The sequence below is a fragment of the Dipteris shenzhenensis genome, chromosome 9, assembly GCF_047967505.1.
Source record: "Dipteris shenzhenensis isolate YYH24624 ecotype China chromosome 9, Dip_SZ_1.0, whole genome shotgun sequence".
In the NCBI taxonomy this organism is placed as follows: Eukaryota; Viridiplantae; Streptophyta; class Polypodiopsida; order Gleicheniales; family Dipteridaceae; genus Dipteris; species Dipteris shenzhenensis.
In genome coordinates, this window is record NC_141604.1 from 35209873 (window position 1) to 35234291 (window position 24419).

The 24419-nt window shown below is 42.2% G+C and overlaps 2 protein-coding genes across 6 annotated transcripts; one reads left to right on the forward strand and one right to left on the reverse strand.

The window, feature by feature from the left end:
• Positions 1-1128: 1128 nt before the first annotated feature.
• LOC147898573 (zinc finger AN1 and C2H2 domain-containing stress-associated protein 16-like) lies at positions 1129-7562 on the reverse strand. The gene is made up of 2 exons (XM_087379194.1): positions 7503-7562; positions 1129-1779 (listed from the first exon to the last, which is right to left on the reverse strand). Exons 1-2 carry the CDS (start codon positions 7560-7562, stop codon positions 1240-1242), a joined length of 600 nt encoding a protein of 199 aa, XP_087235320.1. The 3' UTR covers positions 1129-1239.
• On the forward strand, positions 7445-23393 carry RCY1 (arginine-rich cyclin 1). Of its 5 annotated transcripts, none has more exons than XR_015541562.1 (10): positions 7445-7904; positions 8037-8118; positions 8197-8337; positions 8450-8619; positions 8751-9018; positions 9112-9556; positions 21746-21784; positions 21889-22232; positions 22710-23097; positions 23205-23393. XR_015541562.1 is itself a non-coding variant. In XM_087379449.1 (8 exons), the coding sequence occupies exons 1-8, from the start codon at positions 7753-7755 to the stop codon at positions 21957-21959; spliced, it is 1368 nt and encodes a 455-aa protein (XP_087235575.1). In that variant the 5' UTR covers positions 7445-7752; the 3' UTR covers positions 21960-22461. The 5 variants fall into 5 exon arrangements, 1 of the variants encoding a protein (XP_087235575.1); XR_015541561.1 differs by having other exon boundaries at positions 22710-22831; positions 23034-23393; XR_015541560.1 differs by having other exon boundaries at positions 22707-23393.
• The last annotated feature ends 1026 nt before the right edge of the window (positions 23394-24419 follow it).

Below are 24419 nucleotides of genomic sequence, written 5' to 3' on the forward strand. Positions count from 1 at the left end.
TGTGGCAGCCAGATCTATAACAGGGTTCCCTCCCCATGGCCACCTATGGAGCTGCACATATGGCAGGCACCCGTGCATGTAGATCTGCCCATGTCTACTACGTGGCAGTCCATGTGCTTCCCAATTGGTAGCCCCAAACTCTTAGCTAGGATTTGCTAGGGGTTGAGCCTCTTTGTCCTCCTAGTTTGGGGGCTCGCATGTGAGAGATTGTCCCTTCTTTCCTCAGTTCAGACAATAGCTATGCAGTAAGGTCTTCACATCAGTCAGTTTGGAGGGAGCATCTTGCCCTTCAATGGAACTTTGGACAAAATCTTTTAACTTTAGCATTTCACAACCAACCAAAGTCTCCAAATGTGGCCAGTGTTGGGGTGAAAGCTAATGTCACTTTGATACACTATTAAGCTTTGATTGTTCGATTTAGTTCATTCTGGATTCTGCAATCCCGCTATACAAACATGCACAAGTGTCTAGAATCAAGCGTATTCTGCATGCTTTTGAGATAAGTTGCATACAAGAGAAGTCACTGTTCATGAGCATGGGAAACAAATACTTGTTTAATAACGATGCTAATCAGATTCTCATCTACCAACATCGTTCATCCATAGACATATGCACACACAAGATTATCAAGCTCTACCAAAGACTCTTCAGCAGGCTAATGGGGCAAACTGAGCCTTCAAATCCTACGAACCCATCTCCCTAAGCAGTATAGCATCCCCCCCTTGCCACCCAAGAAGTATAATTTTAGCATAGTGTGCATAACTATTCTTCTCTTTCCCCTTCTTGTTCATCCTTGAACAGCACTTGTAGGAAAAGAATCAATATTATTGTGCTTCCTATGTATAAATATATCCAAATGACGACTTAAAGCTCAGATTCTTAAGAGAGATCGCCCCCATGTATGAACGCATATAACCAGGTCAATCCTTAGCAAGTTGTTAATACACATTTTTGATTACTCATGTAAATGAATAATACGGCACAAATCCAATAAAAAAACAAGAACTCAAAATGCTGAGGGGTTATCCATAGCATTTTATCAGATACTTTAAAAGACTAGAGTGTCATTTAAGTTTAAAATTTCCTTTAAATAATAAATGAATTGGAATGCCCATACATCAAACCTTTTCCTTTTTTTCTAGGTTTCCCCACTCACCCACATGCTTCATGCCCGACAGGGGTATCAATATCCCCAGCAGGACAAAGAGTTGAGATATTCAACCATGTAAAGGTTAAAAGTCATTGCTCCAAATGATCCATTGATGTGCCACCATGGTCTCTTTCAACGTGATCAACCAAGGAGATAGGATCTTGAAAACCCCTCTCACACTTTGGACATAAATCAACAATTTGTTGATTGATACCACTCTTGGCTAAGCTATGAGCACTTTCAACGTGTTGAATCAAAAGTGATACCATGGAAAATTGTGCCCCACATTGAGGACACACCTCTATGGATTTGGATATGGGTGGTCTAATTGCTTTGGATCCCTGTCCAGGTTTCTCTGATTGGCCTTTATTGGTCATCCCTCCCACTGCATATAGCATGCTAGTGGTAAGAGTATTAAATTTACTTACACCAGCCTCCGCAGAAGATCGAATGGTTGAGGCTACTGATTGCAACCCTATTCGGACAGCATCTACTGACGAAGTCGAACCTTGTCCAGGTACAATGGAAGCTCTTTCTCTAAAAGATTGTATAAAACGATCTGCAAAAGAAGGTCCTCTTTTCCCTGTTTTCCCCTGCCCCTTGCAATCATGATCTAGACCAAATCGGTGCTTCAAATAGACCCAAGATGTTGATATGGCATGTTAGCCATTTTAACACTAATACCTAGATGAAAATTGCTATATACTAAATGCAAATTTCTATATACCAAACTCAAATTGCTACATGCTATATGTAAAATACTATGTGCAAAATACAAAATCATACATTCCTAAATGCAAAGTACCATGTGCAAAATGCAAAGTGCTATGTTCTATGTCCCAAACTCAATAAGTACAAAATGCAAAATACTAAATGCAAAATGCAAAATGATATGAACCCAAGGAAGGGCACATTCCTTGGTCTTATAATTTTTGGAGAGGAAATGTGCCAACTCTCCCCCCACATGAATGTGTGGTTAAGTTTATTAATTTATGTGTTCGATAAAAAGTGCTATGTGCTAAATGCAAAAATGTTGGTTGCTCAATGCTATGTACTAAATGAAAAATACTATGTATAAAATACAAAATCATACAGTTCAAAAAACAAAGTACCATGTGCAAAATGCAAAGTGCTATGTTATATATCCCAAACTCAAATTGCTACATACTATATGCAAAATACTATGTGCAAAATACAAAGTGATATGAACCCAAGGAAGGGCACGTTCCTTGGTCTTATAATTTTTGGAGAGGAAATGTGCTGACTCTCCCCCCACACGAATGTGTGGTTAAGTTTATTAATTTATGTGTTCGATAAAAAGTGCTATGTGCTAAATGCAAAAATGCTAGTTGCTCAATGCTATGTACTAAATGCAAAATACTATGTACAAAATACAAAATCATATAGTTCTAAAAACAAAGTACCATGTGCAAAATGCAAAGTGCTATGTTCTACATACTATATGCAAAATACTATGTGCAAAATGCAAAAAAAAAAGATCCCAAGGAAGGGCACGTTCCTTGGTCTTATAATTTTTGGAGAGGAAATGTGCCGACTCTCCCCCCACACGAATGTGTGGTTAAGTTTATTTGTTTATGTGTTGGATACAAAGTTCTATATGCTAAATGCAAAAATGCTAGTTGATCAATGCTTAGTGCTAATTCTAAAAAATGCTATGTACAAAAATCAAAGTGCTATATCTCAAATTCAAATTGCCACCTAATATATACAAAGTAATAAATGAAAACTGCTACATCCCAAATTCAAATAGCTACAAAATATAGCTACAAAATTCATAAGTTTGCATGTAGAAAATGGCCTAGGACATAGATAAAAAATGGCTTGTAAAGCATGCATAGATAGTCCATTCAGAAAGTTGTACTCAGTTCCCTATGATCCAGACTATTTACAAAATGTATTAGGTGCAGACATATTTCAAATGCAAATGCTTTCTATAATCGATATATCCCTAAACATTTCTACAGGTATTACATCTTTAGCAACAAGTATCAACAACAAAACACGTTCTAGCATTTAACTCTAGAACAAATCCCATATTTAAAGAATACTTGACAATGTATGAACAACCGCATCCAAAACTAGGAGTAAGTGTTCTTTCTTCAGAAGTTATTTTTGATATTCTTGAAAGACACTCTGCTGACTCACCATTCGATCTTATGAAAATTGCACTTGAGGACAACTACTTGTCATTACTAGAACAAATTAACATGCTACCTACAACTTATCAATTCATCGCAAGAAGTCGGCACAATTGTACTTCGTGATTCAACAAGAGTTATTGAGCATCAGCCCATAACATCTCTGGAAGGTCTGTCACAATGTGACGAATTAACACTTTGAGTATGCATTATTCCCATTCCTCTATCCTTTCGGATATGGTGCTCATGATGGCAAGATGTTCTTCAACATATATTTAAAAATGAGAATATCAACATTGTTCCCCGTGTTCACTCTTTACAAACCATACTTGTTATTGATGTACCAAATACATTAATCTATTATAATGGCAAATTCTACTCAAACTACAGTATTACAAAGAGATATTAACCAACAAAGACAACAAGATCCAAGAATATCTGAACAAGAGATAATTAGACGTATTCTTAAGTTTCAAATACCAAGTTCTATTCCCGGATCTCCTTCATGGCAGCGTAAAGATCTAATGGCGATGGTTGACACATGGTGCCTTTCCAATATATTCCTTACACTTACTGCAGATGAGATATCAACCACAAGATGGTGTGAAATCGATCAAATAGAAACCATTGCTAAACAATTCAATAAGAACTTCACATGGAGAGATTGTCCAATTGAATGCACAATGCTCTTCCATGTTAGACTGCAACAATTCTTAGCAAGATATATTCTGTGTGATAAAGGACTACTAGGTAAAGTCAACCATCACATCATAAGATATGAGATACAAAATCAAGGATCTATGCATGCACACATAATGCTATGGATAGATGAATAAGACATAGAGATCGTATCAAACCAGATAGATGCATATATCCCTTACACGAATGATTTTAATAAATGGCCAGAGAATTCAATTCAAAGAAAGCTTAACTATATGATAACGAGAAAACAAATCCACACATGTAGGACAACATGCAATCTATTTGACTCAAGCACAAACCACAAATGCAAATATAGATTTCCATATCCTATACATTTAGAAACTAAACCTACTTTAGATCCTCTCACACAAAGATGGATCTACTTCCGTCCATCCCTAGAACATCGTAATGTCGTTCCATACCATGCAGGAATATTACTCTTGTGCCAAGCACATATGAAAATTCAAAAAATAACCAACACAGGCCTATCATATTACCTTCTAAAATATGCTATGAAAACCAAACCCATGGCACTTCCTATTTAAAGCTATAGTAAAGTCATAGTATTGAAGGACTCTTAATTCATAGCGTATATTACTCAATTTTTTTCATTTTCAAAACATTACTAATTTTTTCCAAAACTCAAAAAATATTTCATGTATGAACTATTATTTAAAAATGCTTTTAAATACGTCATGTTTTTAGTGATATATAACTCCATTTAAAACAAATCCTATAATAACCACTTTTAAGTATACTACATAAAATTTCATGTATTGTTACTCTTATAAAATATTGTATTGTATTTCAAATATTTCTACTATTATAATGCTCTTCTTGATATCATAATTAATTCTTCTCAAATCGCAAGTTTACATAATGCATCCTATAGATACATATTGCGGTCATCCAAGTGTCATGGAGAACTTGACCTACTCAAATTGCAAGTTTACATAAATCTATGTTATAAATTCACTTTATAAATTAAGTCAAAATGGAAAATATTATTTAAAAATTTCTAGGAAATAGCACTAAATTCAATTATACATATTCTAGCTCAATACAGCTACCTGCCCGAATCTAGTTGCCCATGCCAAGGGAGACAATCCACAAGCAAGTGGCAAGGAAGTCTGAACCTTACATAGACTTCTCTGAGCCACAGATATTGATGCAGGATGACTTGAGAAGAAAGAGCAGGTGGAGCAAGACAAAACATTGAAGAGAGAAGAGGCAGAGGTTAAGAGGCTTGCAAAGGCTCATACCAAAGCTATATCCAACAAGAAAGGCTTGAAGGTGGAGGGCCATAAGAGGAAGAGAGAGACCAAGGCCAAGAGTGAAGCCCGGGTTAGTAGAGCAAAAGTTATGAAGGAGGTAGAAGAAAGATCTTGAAGGGTTGCAGCTGCACTTGGCAACATGTCACAGCCTATGAACGACCCATCAGCACTTGCTATTCCTGATGGTCTTGCAAGTACCTCAATGGTAGACACACCCTAGGCTCCACGAAGAAAGGTCCCTTTTGCATACTAGATATTTGGTGGGACATTGCCAGAGAGGACGAACCACATATGTCCTCCAAACATAGAGGTGACTTTATATTTAGAAAGTTTGAGCAATTATGATTACAACGCACCGACAGAAGGGGTGGATTGGGCAGAGGCAAATCGAATTCATGTTGTTGGTACTCCTTGGGCTAATGTCCAAACATCTGACCCATGGGCTTATGGAGATCCAAATGGAGCAATGTACACTGACCCATGGAACATGAAAGAACTTTGTACAAGCAACTTCAATGGAGGCTATGACTCGGAGGCTACCTATAGCGAGTAGGCTAACCGATTAGAAGACCTTGCATTGTAGCTGCAGGAGGGCAGTTTTGTGAATCCATTTTTGCAACAAGAAAGATATGGATGTAGCCAACTATGACCCAGAGGCTACTGACATGGAGTAGGGCGTGTAATTAAGAAACCTGCGGATATATTGTAGGAAACCTATTACCCTAAACGCGAATGTAATGGAAACATTTTGTTTTGAGTTACCAAAGCATGCAACTGTGAAGCAAAGCAGATATGTATTAAGTTATCGTAAAGCACAAGCTTATCGAATGCACAACCGTTTCGTAAAGCACAACCTATTCGAATGCATAGTGAGCTATGCGATCAGAAGCCCCCTCGTTTGATGTTTCGGAAGCCCCCTCGTTTGACAAAGGACATGCATGAAGAGCCCTGTAGGAAACGAAACCACACACAAAAACGAAACACTTGACAGAGCTCGAGCGAAAATATCTCTGCGACACCGACCGCCACTCCTAATGAACACTGAGGCCGCCACTCCTTATGCAAACGCTGCAACAAGCAGGGGCACTTAGATCATGCGCTACAGCTTGGAGAGGTGTCAAGAAGTGGCATCCGAGATCGCACGACATGGCTTGGACGATGCCATGTACTGGCCCTGCGTCGGCCGAGAATGGGGAAGAAGGAGTTCGAGGGCAAGGGGCTGAGCCCGTCTGCCCGAGTTGTTCGGGCTTTGGACAAGTCATTGATTTACACCTAAGGCCCACGTGAAGTGTAGACACGTGGCAGAGTGCATGCGGAGTAGGTGTGGCACATGGCTGGTGAGAACTTCGTCCATGTGGTGCCCCAAAAAACACAAAATCAGCAATTTAAATGGGTTCCCATTTTGGCACGTTCGTCAATTCGACCGTTTACCTTACTTCTGTTTCTATTTTTGTCAAGACAAGAACAATTGAATGAGATCTTTGACACTACTCAATTGTGTGATGCTTGTGGAAGGTCATGATGCATGCACATGAGATGGGGTGGCTGATAACAACGATCCCTTTGATGGCCAACATGCAGGCATGATTGGCATGTGACGAGGTGTCGCAAGGATATGGGAGCATTGAGGGGTGAGAAGCGATAGGGCGAGGAGAGAGGGGTGAGAGGGATTCCTTACGCCTACTAGTGGTGCTCACCCAACCCCAAGAGTAGGCATCCATCAAGGCCCCATGCGGGGCGAGTGTTGCCATCCATTTTTCATGATTCGAGCCAAGCATTCCAATGCCGACGTGGGAGGAGCCGTTTGTTGCTGGTGTCAGAGCTATGAAGTAGTGAATCTTTTTGGACCGGAAGGAGGAGTTGCGGGACTGGGAGGAGCAGCTTTCCTTTTTGGTAGAGAGAGAATCTTTCTGGACTGGAAGGAGGAGCAGCTTTTCGTTTCGGCAGAGGTGAGGAAGCTCCCACACTGCACAAGTTGATCGTCGAGTCGATGTGGTGGGCTATCGAGTCGGCAAGTCGGTTGCAAAATGCCCCCCCTCGGCCCACCGGCCCTCGAGTGCACGGCCGAGCGATGGGAAAAGGGAGGCCACGTGGACAGGCAGGGGTAACAAAACGAAGCAACACAAACGCACCATTAGCATCATCATCATCATCAACAACACAAGAAGAAGAAGAAGAAGAACAGAGGAAGAAGGCAAAGAGAGACAGGACCCTAACGTTAGGGTTGTGGATCTTCGTCTTCTTCCTGCTGCAGATCGTAGGGGGCTTCGTCGCCATAGCCACACATCCCTTCTTTCTTCGCCATAGCCACATCCCTGCAGTTTCTCTCCTCCTTATCACCTCGCCTTACCCTCAATTCCATCGAATTTCATCATCGATCATGGCTTCCCCTTGAACTCCCGCACCCCCTTCCCACACCTCCCCCCCTTCCTCTCCCCCCCCCCCCCCGTCTTCCTCCCTTTAGCTAATGATTTACACCGCCATCGACACCTTTTACCTTTCGCAGGAGCAGCTGCACAATTCGCCGTCCCGCAGGGATGGCATCGACGAGGAGACGGAAACTGTTCTTCGGCTTTTTGGATGCGAGCTGATTCAGGAGAGCGGGATTTTGCTGAAATTGTATCCGTCCGTCCTGGCCCCGATTTTTGTTAGTAGGGTTTGTGATATGTGCTGACCCTTGCGGAAAAGAGGTATTTCGTTGTACGCATGTATCTGTTAGGGTTGCGATCACTTAACGTTTTTTGAATTCAGACCTCAAGCAGTCATGGCCACAGGCCAAGTGTTGTTCCATCGATTCTATTGCAAGAAGTCCTTCGCCAGATTCAACGTGAAGGTTTGCCCCACTTCGTGGACTTTTTATACTGCGTTCCTCTCGGGAACTCAGAGCTTACGCGGCCTTTTTTATCTGTAGAGGGTAGCCGCAAGCTGCGTTTGGCTGGGCGTGAAACTGGAAGAAAGCCCAAGGAAAATTCAGCACGTTTTGAATGTCTTCCATAGGATGGAATGCCGTCGGGAAAACAAGCCTCTCGAACTACTGGACCCGTTTTCGAAGGTGGGTTCTGCCGAACGTGGGAGTGCTGTTTTGCGAGGTTGTCTCTCAACAACTCTAGCCTCTTCGGTGGTTCAAAGTTGATTTGTGGCTCATTGTCGTGCTCTCTTTGCAGAGGTACGAGGAGTTCAAGATAGACCTGATTAGGACTGAACGCCATCTTTTGAAGGAGATGGGTTTTATTTGTCACGTGGAACATCCACATAAATTCATTTTAAATTACTTGGCACAACTGGAAGCACCACCAGAATTGATGCAGGAGGCCTGGAATTTAGCAAATGATAGGTATGCTACAGCAGATGCACTTGAAAGTTGGTGAAAGTTTGTTGAATGTCCATTAGTTGGTTGAGGACCTTGGTGAACTGAATCGCAACTGATGGATGTGTTTTCTTACTATCAATGCTTGCTTCTGTCAGCTTACGTACCACACTTTGCGTCCGCTTCAAAAGTGAAGTGGTTGCATGTGGTGTTGTCTATGCTGCGGCACGGAGATTCAAGTTTAGCTTGCCAGAGAATCCTCCATGGTGGAAGGTATTTGACGCAGAAAAGGATGAAATTGACGAAGTATGTAGGGTTCTTGCAAGTCTTTATCGACAGCCAAAGGCAAAATACATCGAAGTTGGCAAAGATTCAAAATCGTTTGTGTTAACAAGTAGAGCCTGGGATCCTCCTCCGAACGTGAAGGCAAGTTACAAGATTATTCACTTTTACTGCACATTATTATTTCCCATTGCTTTGCAATAGAGTTTTACCAACTTCACTTTTACTTCTTCGCAGGATTGTTTGGCCAATTCTGGAACCGTTAATGGAACAAAGCAGGGTCAAATATCCACTTCGAATTCAGATGCTAGAGACTTCATTGTCAAAGTAGCCCTTGACAAACTCAAGAATTCCACACTGCAAGACTCCAGAAAACCTTCTGAAGAGGCCAGGGCCTCCACTGCTAATGGAGAGTTGACTGAGGAGAGAGTCAAGACATCACGTGAGCAGGAAGAAGTCATTGCTGACAGAGGCAAGGAAGGTGGAAGCAGTGATAGAACTAGAGAGAAAGACAAAGATAGGTCTAAAGTCAGAGATAGGGACAAAGACCGTGATCGGGATCGGGATCGTGATAAGGTTCGGGATAGAGAGCGAGACAAAGCAAGGGAGAAAGATTCAGAGAGAGATCGAGAACGGGTCAAGGACAGGGATCATCGTAGCAAGGACAGGAGCAAAGATTCAGGTTTGTCTGTTTCTTGAAAATTGTCAATCTTTGCTCTAGAGGATTCCACCTGGTATACAGATTTTGGAGGTACAACATTATACTATGATACTAAGGATGTCATTTCATCTTCGGTAGCTAGTCCCTGCTATGCATGATGGAGTTTATGGTTTTCAACCTTGTGAGTGACTATCATGAGATTGAAACGGCACTATGTTGTGTTTTTAGAGGATGAGTTTGGGAATGTTCTTGGATTCATCCAGGTATATGTCATTTCATGTTCGGTTACCTTCTACATGAAAGTTACTGTATATTTCTTTGATGTGTGTGTATGAGAGAGAGAGAGAGAGAGAGAGAGAGAGAGAGGCGTGGCAGTAGCGACACGAGGGGGATTTAAGTGCCCTAGCATTAGCTAACACTCCTTATAAGGAGTATATGATGGGAAATTGAACACTGATGCTGATGGGGAATTGACTCCCGAGGCTTTTTTTTTTGGGTTAGTGACAACAACAATGACAATGGGGATAAGTGTCCTCGCATTAGCTAACATTCCTTAAGGAGTATACGATGGAAAATTGAACACTGATGTTGAAAGCTTCAAAAAGCAACTGCAGAAGCTATTAAGTTTTCCTTAAAAATTGAAACTAATTGAGAATACATAGTCCATGATATGGTGTGCTGCATTCTACCAGCAAGCAAATGTATAGCAAGCCTACTATCTTGTAGAGTGATGGGTGGATCTTTTGGTAGGATGATTCACCATGTGGTAAGGTGTGATACTTAGCCTATAAAAATTGAGAGCTGATCACCACATGGTGGTGGTAGGTAACACCTTGTAGCCACAAAGAACTGGAAAGTTGTACACATTTTGTACATGGCACAATAGAGGAATGATGTTGACCTGAAAGGAGCAAGGAACTTTCGAGTTGTGGAAAAAGGAGAACGCATGTTACATGGTTGGCTTCTCCTCACATGGTTAGCTTAGGGGTAGTAAGAGTAGGCTGCAAGTAGGAGAAAGGAGGAGGGAGCTGGATAGGATTAGATATCACATTAAAAGTACTTTGCACATCAGGGGAGTCTAGTACCTCCTTATCCCCTTTCACCTTTCTATCTTCCAAACACCCCCAAGTACTAATAATTCTAACCCCCACTAAATATAATTTTGCCCTCAAAATTGCAAGTGATGGTTAAACTGAAAAACTCCCTGCTGAGGATCTCGCAGCAGAGAGGGCAGCTTTCACAACTCTAGTTGAATGTGTAGGGCTCAGGAGATTGATGGCGGTGGTTTGCATCCATCTACTCCCATACTGACTGACAGTCTAAGTGCTATTGCAATGGCACGGAATGTGCACGCACGAAACACATTGAGATCCATTATCATTATGTAAGAGAGAGGTTACATGCAGGAGAGATCAGTTTAGAGATCAGTTTGATCTACTGTCCTAGACATCAGATCTTTTCACCAAGATCCTTTCCAGAGAAAAGTTTGAAGCTTTCTGCAAAGCTTTGGGCTTACTTCCATTTGGTGATTGAGATCAGTCAGGGTGTTGGAAATATTGTAATATTGGAGGCACTTTTTCCTTCTAATGTTTTTCTGCCAAAACAGTTAGTATTGACTCACCCTTGGGTTTTAGGGTTTTGTCATGTTGACTGCCCTCTTGCAATCTCATGCTCCACCTTTTTTAGCTCTCCACCTCCATAAACTCTCACATTATCACAGTTAAACTACTTAAATAAGACTCTTGATACATATGATACAATTGTGGTATCACTGATTTATTCTGTGGTGTTCTGAACATTCACCATCCTTACGAGTGTAATCATGTTTTAGCATTGGAAAGGCTAGAATTCTACCAAGATCATCTCGGAAGTATGTGGCCTTGCTGCTAGTCACCAAAGATTTTCAAGACTCCAAAATTGTTGGAATGGTTAAAGCAGCAGTACAAATTATCACTCTTATGAGATAATCCGTTGAGAAAAGAAGAACGAAACAACTTGGATTTTATGAAAGGCCGATTCATATGAGACAGATGAAGTTGTTGGGCACAACTCTACCAGGCCACACCATGGGAGTCAGTTCTAATGGGATTCTTGGCAAAGAGTTCTCGACCTTTCAAAGTATGTTACTCAATGAGATCAATCATAGCAGCACAAAAGATGAGATATAACACGAACTTCTTTCTTGTTTGTCTTGAATATGTTTAATCTCTGTATGGTTTATAAAAAATATTGCACCACCTTTATTAATGTTGGTCAGCCCTCAAGTGACAACTTCAGATACATTTTTCCAATTATATGGAACAAGACTCAAACCTAATGGATACTCGAGAGTGATCTGATGATGGTGCAATAGAAGTAACAACTTGTTGCTCCTATCCCAAAGAGCAACAGTGGTATCTCTTCCTACAAAATGAACCAACGTCCAAAGTGCAATTCTACCAGAGCTTTTGGCTCAACAAGTCATTGCTTCTATCCCAAAGAAGCCACGACCACAGTGGATTGTTTCTTGCTCATGCATGAATTGCCAATAATGGAACAATTGCCACTGGAAGCATGCAAGTGAGAGTCACCCCGGCATAGAACAGTCCAAGAGACTGAATACCCTGCAAATATCACACCAATGCTGTGTCTTTGGGCTGTGCATATACTGCTACATACTGAACTGAATATCTGGACAGGTATTACAGATAAATAAGGCATCCGACAGCCTGAGTTAATGGAACAGCATCAAAAGGTTCACCTGCATCATGCGTGAACAGTCACCCTGGCTCCATGGGAGTTGAAATAGGCTTGCAGTCCTGAAAATTGAACCTTTGCAACAGTTCCTGACTGTATCTAGACTGTTTGTGCACATGCCTTCATCTGTCTGCATAAATTTGAATGTTTAAATAGTACTGTAAAAAACCCAGGACATGTTTTGTGCAACTTTGACTAGTGCTCAACAGGTGAACTAGTACGCAAGATAAAGGGATTGTAAACTACTCGGTGCTTTCTATCAATTCAAACAACGGATTTGGTAGAGGCATTTGAATGAGATGATTGTGAGTTGCCAAACACATATACTTGAACTTAAGAGTTTGCAATTAAGCTGGAATTAAGACTTATACAGCTTAAACACAAAGTGACATCATTGGAAAATGCAATATGATTGAGGGGCCAAGATGGCCCCCCCCCCTTATCCAGGCTCACTTTATTCTTGAAAATGGAGATACAAGACGAAGGTGCATTGCACCTTCCAAACTCATGAACTCAGTGAAAACCTAGGACCTAGATACAAGACTCAAGAGCATATGTACAAGGTAGACAACAAAAAAGAGGACTCCAAGCTCACGTTTCAACTCTTGGCTTGCCCAATCCACAAGGAATAAGCCTGTAACAATCACCACTTACATCCAACATTAGAAACAAGCACTAGTTTCTAGAAAGATAGTAGAAACAACATGAAATAGTGCTGTAAATGAGATAAACTTGACAATACAGGCTCCCTTCGTGACTTGACCCTTTTGTAGATGAATTCTTTGATGCCTCTGAAGCTACCTTGGGTGAGGAGAGTGTGATGGGGCTGGAATGAGAACAGCTCAGAAAAACAGCCTGTAGGTTAGAGAGAGAAAGCTTTTATGGAGTGAGCTGTAGAGAGAGTGCCAATACTGGTCCCAAGGGAGGAGATGTGTAAGAGAGGAGCTGCTGCTGTTCCAGAGGTGCACAGAAAGGCAGATTTCTCCAAGGGAAATGGGCTGGAACAGTAGAGAGAGAATTTCTGCAGTAGAGAGAGAAAGACTGCAGCAGGAGAGAGAAAGGGGCTGTGGCTGCTGCAGGCTAGGTGAAGGAGAGAGGATGCTGCTGCTGTTCCAGAAGAGCTGAGAGGGGGCAGATTTCTGGAGAGGAGGGGCTGGAACTGTAGAGAGAGAATGTGCTGTTGTAGAGAGAGAAAGTGTTGCTGAGGTGAGAGAATGGCCTGGGGAGAAGTTGGCTGCACCCAAGGACCTGGAGAGGTTCTACTGCATCATCCAAAAGGAGGGAGAAGAAAAGTGACGAAATTTTCATGTGTGGAATGAAGGGGAGAGGCCTTCTTTTATAGGCTCAGCCCCCTCCCTAAGGCCTAGAGTGGACGGTGGAAACTTGTCCCAGATTTTTGGTGGGCTGCAGTCCCAAAGAGGACAACCCACAACCTGCCCCAAATCTACCAGATTTGGGGCCAAACACTTGGCCTGCATGCCCTACCATTTGCCATGCATGCTGTCACATGTGTGGGACAGGTGGACTGACTTGCCAGCTCAGATTCCATGTGGCAGTCTGCCATGTGTCACCAGCTCAGATTCCATGTGGCAGTCTGCCACGTGTCAGCTGCCACGTCACTCCCAAAAACCCTAAAATTTCAAAGAAGTCAGAATTTAATTTTGATCGCACCCACGGGTTCCTAACAGCTTAAACTATCTATTGACGTACTCTAAGGTCATAATTGAGCCATGCTGAGCTCATTTGTTTGTCGTCTTATCTTGTATCTCCATTACTCTTGCAAGGCATGCTGCCAAGCCCACACCCAAAGCTCAGGGAACATTCTCTTGAATGGTTCCTAGGTCGGTATGCAATCTGTGCATTTGATTGGTCCCATGTTTGGGTACTCAAGTGGGGTGTGGTTTCTAGATGTCTCTCTCAAAGAGAGGCCATCACTCTTGTGGGTCACTAATGCCCATAACCCCAAGCAAGGGGGTCCACCCTCAAATGCTAGACCTAGTCCCCGTTGTTCGTAGTTGAACAGTAGGAAAACATTTCATTTCTTAATAAGCATACTATTGAAAAACAAAAAGAAATAGTACCAAGTAAGTGGATACATGTTGAAGCAGGATGACATTCCCTCCGTCTTTCATTCGGTTGTCCGCAACTGAAATGCTTCCTCATAAGCATCTAGGATTTCAGGACACTCCTGAAATGTAGCTCTGTCCACCCATTGGGCATCGGTGGATGGGAGCCCTCTGAACTTCAAAAGGTACATTTTGCGAGTCGTGCCTCGACGTCCCGTAGTGAAGTTATGCAAAATAATTTGCTCTGGGATCAACAAGATCTCAGTGTCCTCTACTTCAGGTGCATCGTCCAGTGTGGGCTCTTGAGGTGGTTCCCCAATGAAGGGTTTCACTAAGCTTACGTGGAAGACATTGTGGATCTTCCAATGCTCTGGAAGTCTCAATCGGAATGAGACATCATTTATTACTTGCAATACCTGAAAAGGACCATAATATCGAAAGGATAGCTTGAAGTAGATGCGCTTTTTGCCCACTTTGGTTTTTAACCGGGCTTTCTCAAATTTCAATAAGACCCATTGGCCTTCTTTCACTTGTAGCTGCTCTTTGTTTCTCCTGTGCCTTTTGAATGGCTGCTCGAACTGTGGCATAAGCAGAGTCATAATCCTCCACGAATTGATCAGCGGCAAAGATTTTCTCTTTTGTTTGCATGAGTGGAGTTGGTAAAGATCTACCATATACAATTTCGAAAGGAGCTTTTCCAGTGGAGGAATGAATTGTGTTGTTATAAGCAAACTCCACAAGAGGAAGGAATTTCTCCCAAAAGGTTTGCTGGTCATGCACATAAAATTTCTGCAAATCCAAGAGTGTACTATTCGTAACTTCAGTTTGGCCATCCGTTTGAGGATGAAAAGCTGAGGAGAAACTTAGAAGAGTTCCAAGGTTCTCAAACAAAGCCTACCAAAAGTTACTAGTGAACTTTGAGTCTCTATCTGATACTATAGACTTGGGCATGCCGTGATGTCTAAAGATGTGTCTAATAAATAAATGGGCAGCTTCAGGTGCCTTGAGATTCTTTTTGCAAGGAATGAAGTGGGCTTGCTTGCTAAATCGATCTACTATCACCCAAATCATGTCATGATTTTGATTGGTCCTGGGAATTCCTGTAATGAAGTCCATGGTGATGTGTTCCCATGGTCTCTCAGGAATGGGTAGGGGCTGAAGTAAACCCTTGGGTATTCCTCTCTCATACTTAGCTTTTTGACATGCGAGACAAGCTGAAATGTAGGCAGCAGTGTCCTTTTTCATATTAGGCCAGTAGAAAAATTTATCCATGGCTGAAAAAGTGGCCACAATACCCCTATGACCAGCATAGGGTGGGTTATGGCTTTCCTCCATCACTTTAGATCTAAGCTGCTTTGTGATACATAGTTTGTTCTCCATGAATAAATAGCCATCCTTGATGTTATGGCTTTCCTCCATCACTTTAGATCTAAGTTGCTTTGTGATACATAGTTTGTTCTCCATGAATAAATAGCCATCCCTGATGTGGTAGGCATGATGGGTGCCTCCATCTTTCAAATGTGCCCATGGCTGAGCAAAATCAGCATCTCCCTCATAGAATTCTTTGAGGGGGCTGTTAGCTCATCATGATAGGGAACTGAAATATGGTGAAGTCGTGGTCTACGAGAAAGGGCATCAGCCACTACATTCTCTTTTCCAGGAGTATGTTGTATCTGAAAATGAAATGATTGCAAAAAGGTAGACCATTTCATATGTCTCTCTTTGATCAGAGGTTGAGTTAGAAAATATTTAAGACTTTCATGATCAGTTTTTACAAGAAAATCTATCCCTAAAAGATAATGTTTCCAAAGTTTGAGAGCATGAATTACAGCTAAGAGTTCTTTTTCATCTCTTAGCCGTCGGCTTTCAAAGGCCACAGCATGACCATCCTGGGTAAGAGAAGCCCCAAGGCAATCGCCACTGGCATCAGCTGCTACTAGGAATGGTTTCCTTAAGTCAGGAATGATAAGTACAGGAGCTGTAGTCAGGGCATGCTTTAGAGCATTAAAAGAGTCCTTCTCTTTTTGGGTCCATCTGAACTTCAGATTTTTCTTAGTGAGATCATGTAGAGGGGTTGCAAGTTCAGCAAAATGCCAAATAAACCTTCGGTAATATGAGCATAGGCCTAGAAAAGACCTTACCTCATGGGCATTCTTTAAGTCAGGCCACTCTATAATTGTTTGTATCTTGGCTGGGTCCATACGGACACCTTCTCGTGAGATAATGTGACCAAGATAGTGAATCTCAGGAAGAAAGAACTCACTTTTCTTCTCATTGATGTGAAGAGCATTTTCAGCTAAGATTTGAAATACAATCTTTAGATGTTCCTTATGCTCTTCCTCATTCTTGCTGAAAATGAGGATGTCATCAAAGAAGATGGCAGTGAACTGTCTATAGTTCCTGAACAACCGTTCCATCAGTCGATTGAACGTGGCTGGGGCATTAGTAAGGCCAAATGGCATTACCATATATTCATACAGCCCAAATGTGGTTCGGAAGGCTGTTTTATGAATGTCCTCAGGTACAACTCGTACCTGATGGTAGCCACTCTTAAGATCTATGTGGCAGAAAATTTCAAATCCTCCTAAACGATTAAAGATATCGTCTATACGAGGAATTGGGAAACGATTCTTAACCGTCTGTTTGTTTAAGGCTCTATAGTCTATGCACATCCTGAAGGTTTTATCCTTCTTTTGGACTAGTAAGACAGGAGAGCAAAAAGAAGAACTACTGGGTTGGATCAATCCCTTGTCCAAGAGTTCTTGGACTTGCTTGAAGATTTCATCTTGTTGAGATTGACTAACTCTATATGGGGGTCTATTTGGAGGTGAAGACCCTGGAACTATGTCAATTTTGTGATCCTCTGGTCTCTCAGGAGGGAGGTGACTAGGAAGTTCCTGAGAGAAGCAACTAGAGAATTCCTGAAGGAAATCTAATCTTTCTTTTGTGAGAGGATCTAACTTTTCTTCACTTGGTAGCTTATTGCGTACAAACACTAGAAAAGAACATACTCCTTTCTTAAGCGAATTGGGAGATCGTGCATGACTTACCATAGGAATGGTGTTTCCTGAAACTCTCGCTGCAATGCTCACATCTCTACCCTTATGTTGGAGGGTTAGAATATTCTTCACATAATCGATTCGGGGGTTGACTTGCTTATGCTAGGGCATGCCGAGAATTACATCTGATCCTTGAAGTGGTGCCACCATGAAGGGTAGATGATCCAAGTACCCCTGGATGTGTACCCGAAGCTTGCCGATGATGGGGTACACCTTCTCTTCTTGGTTCTTGAAGGCTGCAGTTGCCTCCAAGGCTTCTCCTTTATTCTCTGGGGCTATCCTGAGGTTCTGTGCCATCTCATGAGAAATAAAGTTGTGAGTAGCTCCACTATCGAACAAAAACAAAGCGGATTGATCCTTTACCTGACCCCATGTTTTCAACAAACTATGGGTGTCGTTTACAGCTCCCTTTTCTGGAGGTGCTTCCACCTTGTTAACTACCAAAACTGGCTTTTTGAGGGCTGCTTCTTTGTTGCTGCTGTTTTTGGCAGCTTGAGGGCATTCGTAGAAGTTGTGGCCTCGATCGCCACACTTGAAACACCGCCCTTCAAAGTAATACTTTTGCTTGTGTTGTGGAGACAATGAGCTGAAAGTGCGGGCTGCTTTCTTCGAAGGAGGCTGGCTGGCTGACTTTTGCTCTTTTGGTGCGTCCTTTGCTGTCTCCTTACCCTTTTGTTCCTTGGAAGAGGTTCCCTGGGACTTCCACTTGTTGTTGCTGCCATTCCGCTTGTTGGAGAAAGATTGTTTCTTCTCTACCTTCAAGGCGATGTTGATGGTGTCTTCGAGAGAAGTAGGAGTGGCAATGTCCACCTCACGCTGAACAATATACTGTAGGCCAGCAAAGAACTTCCTTTGCTGCTCTTTTTATCCTTCCTACTGAATGCTTGAACTTTTAACAAAGTATCCCAAAAACGATCAACATACTCACTGACTTTCTCTTCTTGGGGTTGGCGGAGGATGTCCCACTGCACCATTGTATCTCTCTTAAACTCCTTAGGCAGGAAGTGCCTCATCAAGTTCTTCTTGAAGCGCTTCCAGGTGTGGGCTTGCTGTCCAGTGTTGACCATAGCTGCCCACTAGAGTGAAGCACGGTCTTGCATGTGCAGGACGGCAAACCGGATCTTCGCCTTGTCTTCGTACTTGTCCCCCTCAAAGAAATACTCGAGGTCTCGGATCCAGGCCAGCAAGACCTCGGGCTTGTCCTCTCCCTTGTACTTGGTAAACTTGAAGAGCTTATCTCCAAGAGGTACCTTATGCTTTGCATACCTTCGTCTCCGTGGACGTCTCGAAGGAGATGGACTCCGATGACGCCGTCTACCTCGAGGAGGGGAAGAAGAGGATGATCTTCCCTCCTTGTTGGAGTTGGTGTTGTCCGCACAGCCTCTTCCTTGGGATTGGGGCCCTATGTCATGAGTTTCTGCTTGGCTGCTTTCCAGCACTTGAACCTGTTGAGCAATGTTTGCCAAGAGAGCACTCAACTCATGCAGGTTAGGAGGAGGGTCAGGTCCATTGGCTGCCATGATGACAAGATGACTCAATGAAGGAGAGACTCAACAAGAGAAAGCACAGAGTACAGGATCACTACCTAAGCTCTGATACCAATGTAAACTACTCGGTGCTTTCTATCAATTCAGACAACGGATTTGGCAGAGGCATTTGAATGAGATGATTGCGAGTTGCCAAACACATATACTTGAACTTAAGAGTTTGCAATTAAGCTGGAATTAAGACTTATACAGCTTAAACACAAAGTGACATCATTGGAAAATGCAATATGATTGAGGGGCCAAGACGGGGCCCCCCCCTTATCTAGGCTCACTTTATTCTTGAAAATGGAGATACAAGACGAAGGTGCAATGCACCTTCCAAACTCATGAACTCAGTGAAAACCTAGGACCTAGATACAAGACTCAAGAGCATATGTACAAGGTAGACAACAAAAAAGAGGACTCCAAGCTCAGGTTTCAACTCTTGGCTTGCCCAATCCACAAGGAAGAAGCCTGCAACAATCACCACTTACATCCAACATTAGAGACAAGCACTAGTTTCTAGAAAGATAGTAGAAACAACATGAAATAGTGCTGTAAATGAGATAAACTTGACAATACAGGCTCCCTTCGTGACTTGACCCTTTTGTAGATGAAGTCTTTGATGCCTCTGAAGCTACCTTGGGTGAGGAGAGTGTGGAAATGGGGCTGGAATGAGAACAGCTTAGAAAAACAGCCTGTAGGCTAGAGAGAGAAAGCTTTTATGGAGTGATAGCTGTAGAGAGAGAGTGCCAATGCTGGTCCCAAGGGAGGAGATGTAAGAGAGGAGCTGCTGCTGTTCCAGAGGTGCACAGAAAGGCAGATTTCTCCAAGGGAAATGGGCTGGAACAGTAGAGAGAGAATTTTTGCAGTAGAGAGAGAAAGACTGCAGCAGGAGAGAGAAAGGGGCTGTGGCTGCTGCAGGCTAGGTGAAGAAGAGAGGATGCTGCTGCTGTTCCAGAAGAGCTGAGAGGGGGCAGATTTTTGGAGAGGAGGGGCTGGAACTGTAGAGAGAGAATGTGCTGTTGTAGAGAGAGAAAGTGTTGCTGAGGTGAGAGAATGGCCTGGGGAGAAGTTGGCTGCACCCAAGGACTTGGAGAGGTTCTGTTGGATCATCCAAAAGGAGGGAGAAGAAAAGTGACGAAATTTTCATGTGTGGGATGAAGGGGAGAGGCCTTCTTTTATAGGCTCAGCCCCCCCCCCCCTAGGCCTAGAGTGGAAGGTGGACACTTGTCCCAGATTTTTGGTGGGCTGCAGTCCCAAAGAGGACAGCCCACAACCTGTCCCAAATCTACCAGATTTGGGGCCAAACACTTGGCCTGCATGCCCTACCATTTGCCATGCATGCTGCCACATGTGTGGGACAGGTGGACTGACCTGCCAGCTCAGATTCCATGTGGCAGTCTGCCACGTGTCAGTTGCCACGTCACTCCCAAAAGCCCTAAAATTTCAAAGTTGTCAAAATTTAATTCTGGTCGCACCCACGGGTTCCTAACAGCTTAAACTATCTATTGACGTACTCTAAGGTCATAATTGAGGTACTCTAAGGTCATAATTGAGCCATACTGAGCTCATTTGTTTGTCGTCTTATCTTGTATCTCCATTACTCTTGGCATGCTGCCAGGCCCACACCCAAAGCTCAGGGAACATTCTCTTGAATGGTTCCTAAGTCGGTATGCAATCGGTGCATTTGATTGGTCCCATGTTTGGGTACTCAGGTGGGGTGTGGTTTCTAGATGTCCCTCTCAAAGAGAGGCCATCACTCTTGTGGGTCACTAATGCCCATAACCCCAAGCAAGGGGGTCCACCCTCAAATGCTAGACCTAGTCCCCATTGTCCGTAGCTGAACAGCAGGAAAACATTTCATTTCTTAATAAGCATACTATCGAAAAACAAAAAGAAATAGTACCAAGTAAGTGGATACATGTTGAAGCAGGATGAAGTTGGGTGACCCCCTACCAAAATCATGATCATCATGTTATGAGTATCCACACTGGGAGAATAGGTTGGAGAGATGAAACTTGTATATTCTTATGTTAGGTTCATCAGTAGAAAATCTCGAAAACTCCATAAAAGGAAGCTGAGAGTTCTTTTAGACCGCTTTCCAAGCATATGACAAGCAAACATGCGCTCAATTGAAGGATTCTAGAAACTAGGCTGCAATTTGTGAATTGAGAGAGCTTTAAGTCATAGAACAAGGTTCCAATCTGCAAGAACTCTGGTCCAAGCATAATTATCTAATAATCTGCGTGGCTGTTCCACGAGCCAATTAGCTCAGCACGATGGTCTCATGAGTTGACGCAAGGACTTTATCGACCTGTTTTTGTAAGACCTTCTGTTCCTCTATTTCAGTCTTCTTACTTATTTTTGTATTACACAGGTGGTGTGTGGTTAACTCCCCTTGTAGGGTACTATCAAATCATAACTTCCCCTCTTAGAGGTGCTATCATGCTTGCCCCAAAGGTTACTGTGATATCTGTAGTATTGCGATCACCTGCAAGCATACAAGTAATAAATAAAGTTAAACACACAAGTCAGGCAAAATAAAATAACAAATTGACCCAAAAAAAAGGTTCATGCCTTAAGGAAATACATCAAGAGTATCAGAATCTAGTTTATTGGGCTGTATGTAAGGTTTTCACTCTTAAATGATTTCTTATTTGATGTGGGGCCTGTTGTTGCTATAATCATACTTTGAAGCATTTATGCTGAAGTCAACATTCCATTGTCAGTTGAAATCCAGTGTGCTAGGCTTGGTGACTGTTCACTCAGCAGGATTTGTGTCCAGGTTTGTAATTTCCATTGTATGCTCTATGGCTGCAGGTTATTCAGACAAAGTACGGCATCATGTGTCATCCCGAGGTGTGTTTCAATAATTAATCCAATCAATGTCTGATTTTTACTAAAATGCCAACCTGAACTCTCTTAGCATGGGCGTTCTAAGATTGTTTATAACCTCTGTGCAGATAGGGAGTATCAGAGCTCACACATAGTGGTGCGTGAAAAGGAGCGACATCGGCATCATCCTTATGCCTAAAGAAAGGATGCTGGAAATGCTCATGTGGTTTTCGTGTTTCAGTTGCTAATTGATGATTCGTTAACTGAGGCATCTATATTCATTTCACCTCTAATATTGGTGCTGATCAATGTTGCCTGGTCGGTGGGGAATGCCGACTTTTGCTCACTGCTTGCCTCGGTTGAGACTTGCTTGTAGAGTTAACTAATGTCCGCCGAGCCGAAAAGTGGATCTGGGCTGAAGAAGATTTGCTGTCTACAAGCTGAGTTGGAGAGCTCCCACGCCAACTTCACGGTCGGTTTCTGGACCCATGTAGTGTTGGAGCGATAGAATAGCTTTGAAATTATCAATAGCGATTGTATTTTTAATGATTTGTGAAGTCACTGGAGAACTTGGACCTTCTATTGTATCAATTTGCCAAATCAATAGAACAAAGTGGTCAGACCCATGTGTTGGCTAGCTTTTATACTATTGAAAGATTATGTGGTTGAATAAAATAACTCAAGTTATTTGTTCAGTGATATGTAAAGATGAAATACTGTGTTGAAGTGCTTGCTCACTTTGGTTTCCTACGAAGTGTGGCAACTATGCTGAGATGTATTTGAGGGCACTGTGGCTCTGGGGGTGTTTCTGCAGAGTCTTATCACGATTGTTAAATGTTCACTTGTGCCATCTTTATTGGTGGTAGTATTATATGTTTAATGATGAATATAGATTGTTGAATAGTGTACTGATGTTGAGTATGCATGCATGTTCGCATTACTGTAGCAGCCCCTTGTAACAACATAGCACTTTGTGCTCACGATGGACAAGGTGGCAGGCCACTCCGTACTTTGATTTGGTGGTAAGTGCGGACTGGATCAGTTTGTGCTGCAAACCCAACAATGCAGCAGGTATTATCAATTCCCAAGTCTTAAGCTGTGGAGACAAATTTGTCCACATCTGAGGGCTTCACAAGTTTTGATTAGATATAATTACCTAGAAACTAACTATCATTTTGGATAATGCTTGCTGCGTCTGCATGTTGGGAAGGTTACTGCTGATATATGAGTCTAGTGTTTCTCCTGACTTCACTAAGCATTTTCTATTTTGTAGGATATAAGTACACAACAGACGGGTTTTGTCAGTAAGTGTAATTGTATGTTTCAGCTCTAATGCGGTAGGGAGATTGCCATATGCTTGTCATTGAGATGCTGCTTAATTTTTTACCTTTTTTTGTTTCAAATTGTGAAACTGGTCACAAAAGGTTTTTGCTATTGGTGTAAGGAGACAGGAAATGCAGGTTTTATAAATCATTGGGATGGGTCAATGCTTGTTATTGTCCTTGGAGCTAGCTCAGGGATTCCTGGTACACCTTTGATCCTTGGTTATGTGCATTTTAATTTTAAAGTTAGTGTATGGGGAATGGTTGTCAAGAAGGGGAAAATAAAAAAGAATATAATAGTTGCCCCCCCCCCCCCCCCCAAAAAAAAAAAAAAAAAAGTTGCCCCCCCCAGATGCATATCCGTGCGCACAGGACTTGTGGCTAGTGTAAAGACGTTTTATTTGCTTTATCGTTTTTATTGCATCATCTTTGTTTTGTGTCCAAGAACATATGTAATCTGTAATGCAGTATGATTATGTGAAAGCATCCAAACCATGTAGACTGTTCACAGATTTAAATACATGTGTTTGTGTTTTGACACGCTTTATTCTATAAATACTACATGTCATAGGACTGCAGGCAATCTAATCTAAAAGTCTTAACGGGGAATGTTAGTCATACTATGTGACAACTTATGATTGGGTTGCCTAGAGTAATGATGCTGTACTAATTATCAGATAGCCCACATTGGGGGTATTATGAGTCTGTTGTTTACACTTTTGGATTTGTTCACTTAATAATAATTCGCTATTGTACTCATCTCCTCCTTGCTTCTGTCACATTCCATTGCCTCTTTGCTAGTAGATTTATTGCTATTTCTTGCTCTGCGGCACAAGATGTGATGATTGGGCCAATGTGGTACAAGACATAAAGGGTCGAGAGGACTATAAAGAAAATGGAAATTTGTTTTATGCTGCCTAGAGCCATAAGCCCAATATCACCACCCCCAAAAAGTACAATCATTAGAATATGCTCACTAAACCATAAGTAACAGCAATAGTACCGTAGTAGTGGCATGAGCCCGTTGGAACAACATATATGATCGGCGTTTGAATTACAGGGCCGTTTTTTCAGTTGATGATTCCTAGTAGTACATGAGTCCAAGGCCACCACACTACTTGACAATAAGCATGCATGAAGCATCCCATATGTGTAAAACTTAATAAATCCTATCATCATCAAATATCAAACTTTTACCTAGGTTCGATCGTAGTAATTGCCTCAGCTAACAAATCAGTTAGAACTTGTTTGCTATTAGAATCCCTTAAACCTATTAACCCATTGGTCCAAATAAAGAGACGATCCTTAGGACAAAAAAGCATTCAAAACAATTGCTT

Coding starts and splice junctions, on each gene's coding strand:
- LOC147898573 (XM_087379194.1), bottom strand. CDS start 7,562: ATGGCGACGAAGCCCCCTACGATCTGCAGCAGGAAGAAGACGAAGATC. Junction 1,780..7,502: donor CGAAGATCCACAACCCTAAC/GTTAGGGTCCTG, acceptor GTCTATTTGAAG/CACCGATTTGGTCTAGATCA.
- RCY1 (XM_087379449.1), top strand. CDS start 7,753: ATGATTTACACCGCCATCGACACCTTTTACCTTTCGCAGGAGCAGCTG. Junction 7,905..8,036: donor AGCGGGATTTTGCTGAAATT/GTATCCGTCCGT, acceptor TTTTGAATTCAG/ACCTCAAGCAGTCATGGCCA. Junction 21,785..21,888: donor GCATCATGTGTCATCCCGAG/GTGTGTTTCAAT, acceptor ACCTCTGTGCAG/ATAGGGAGTATCAGAGCTCA.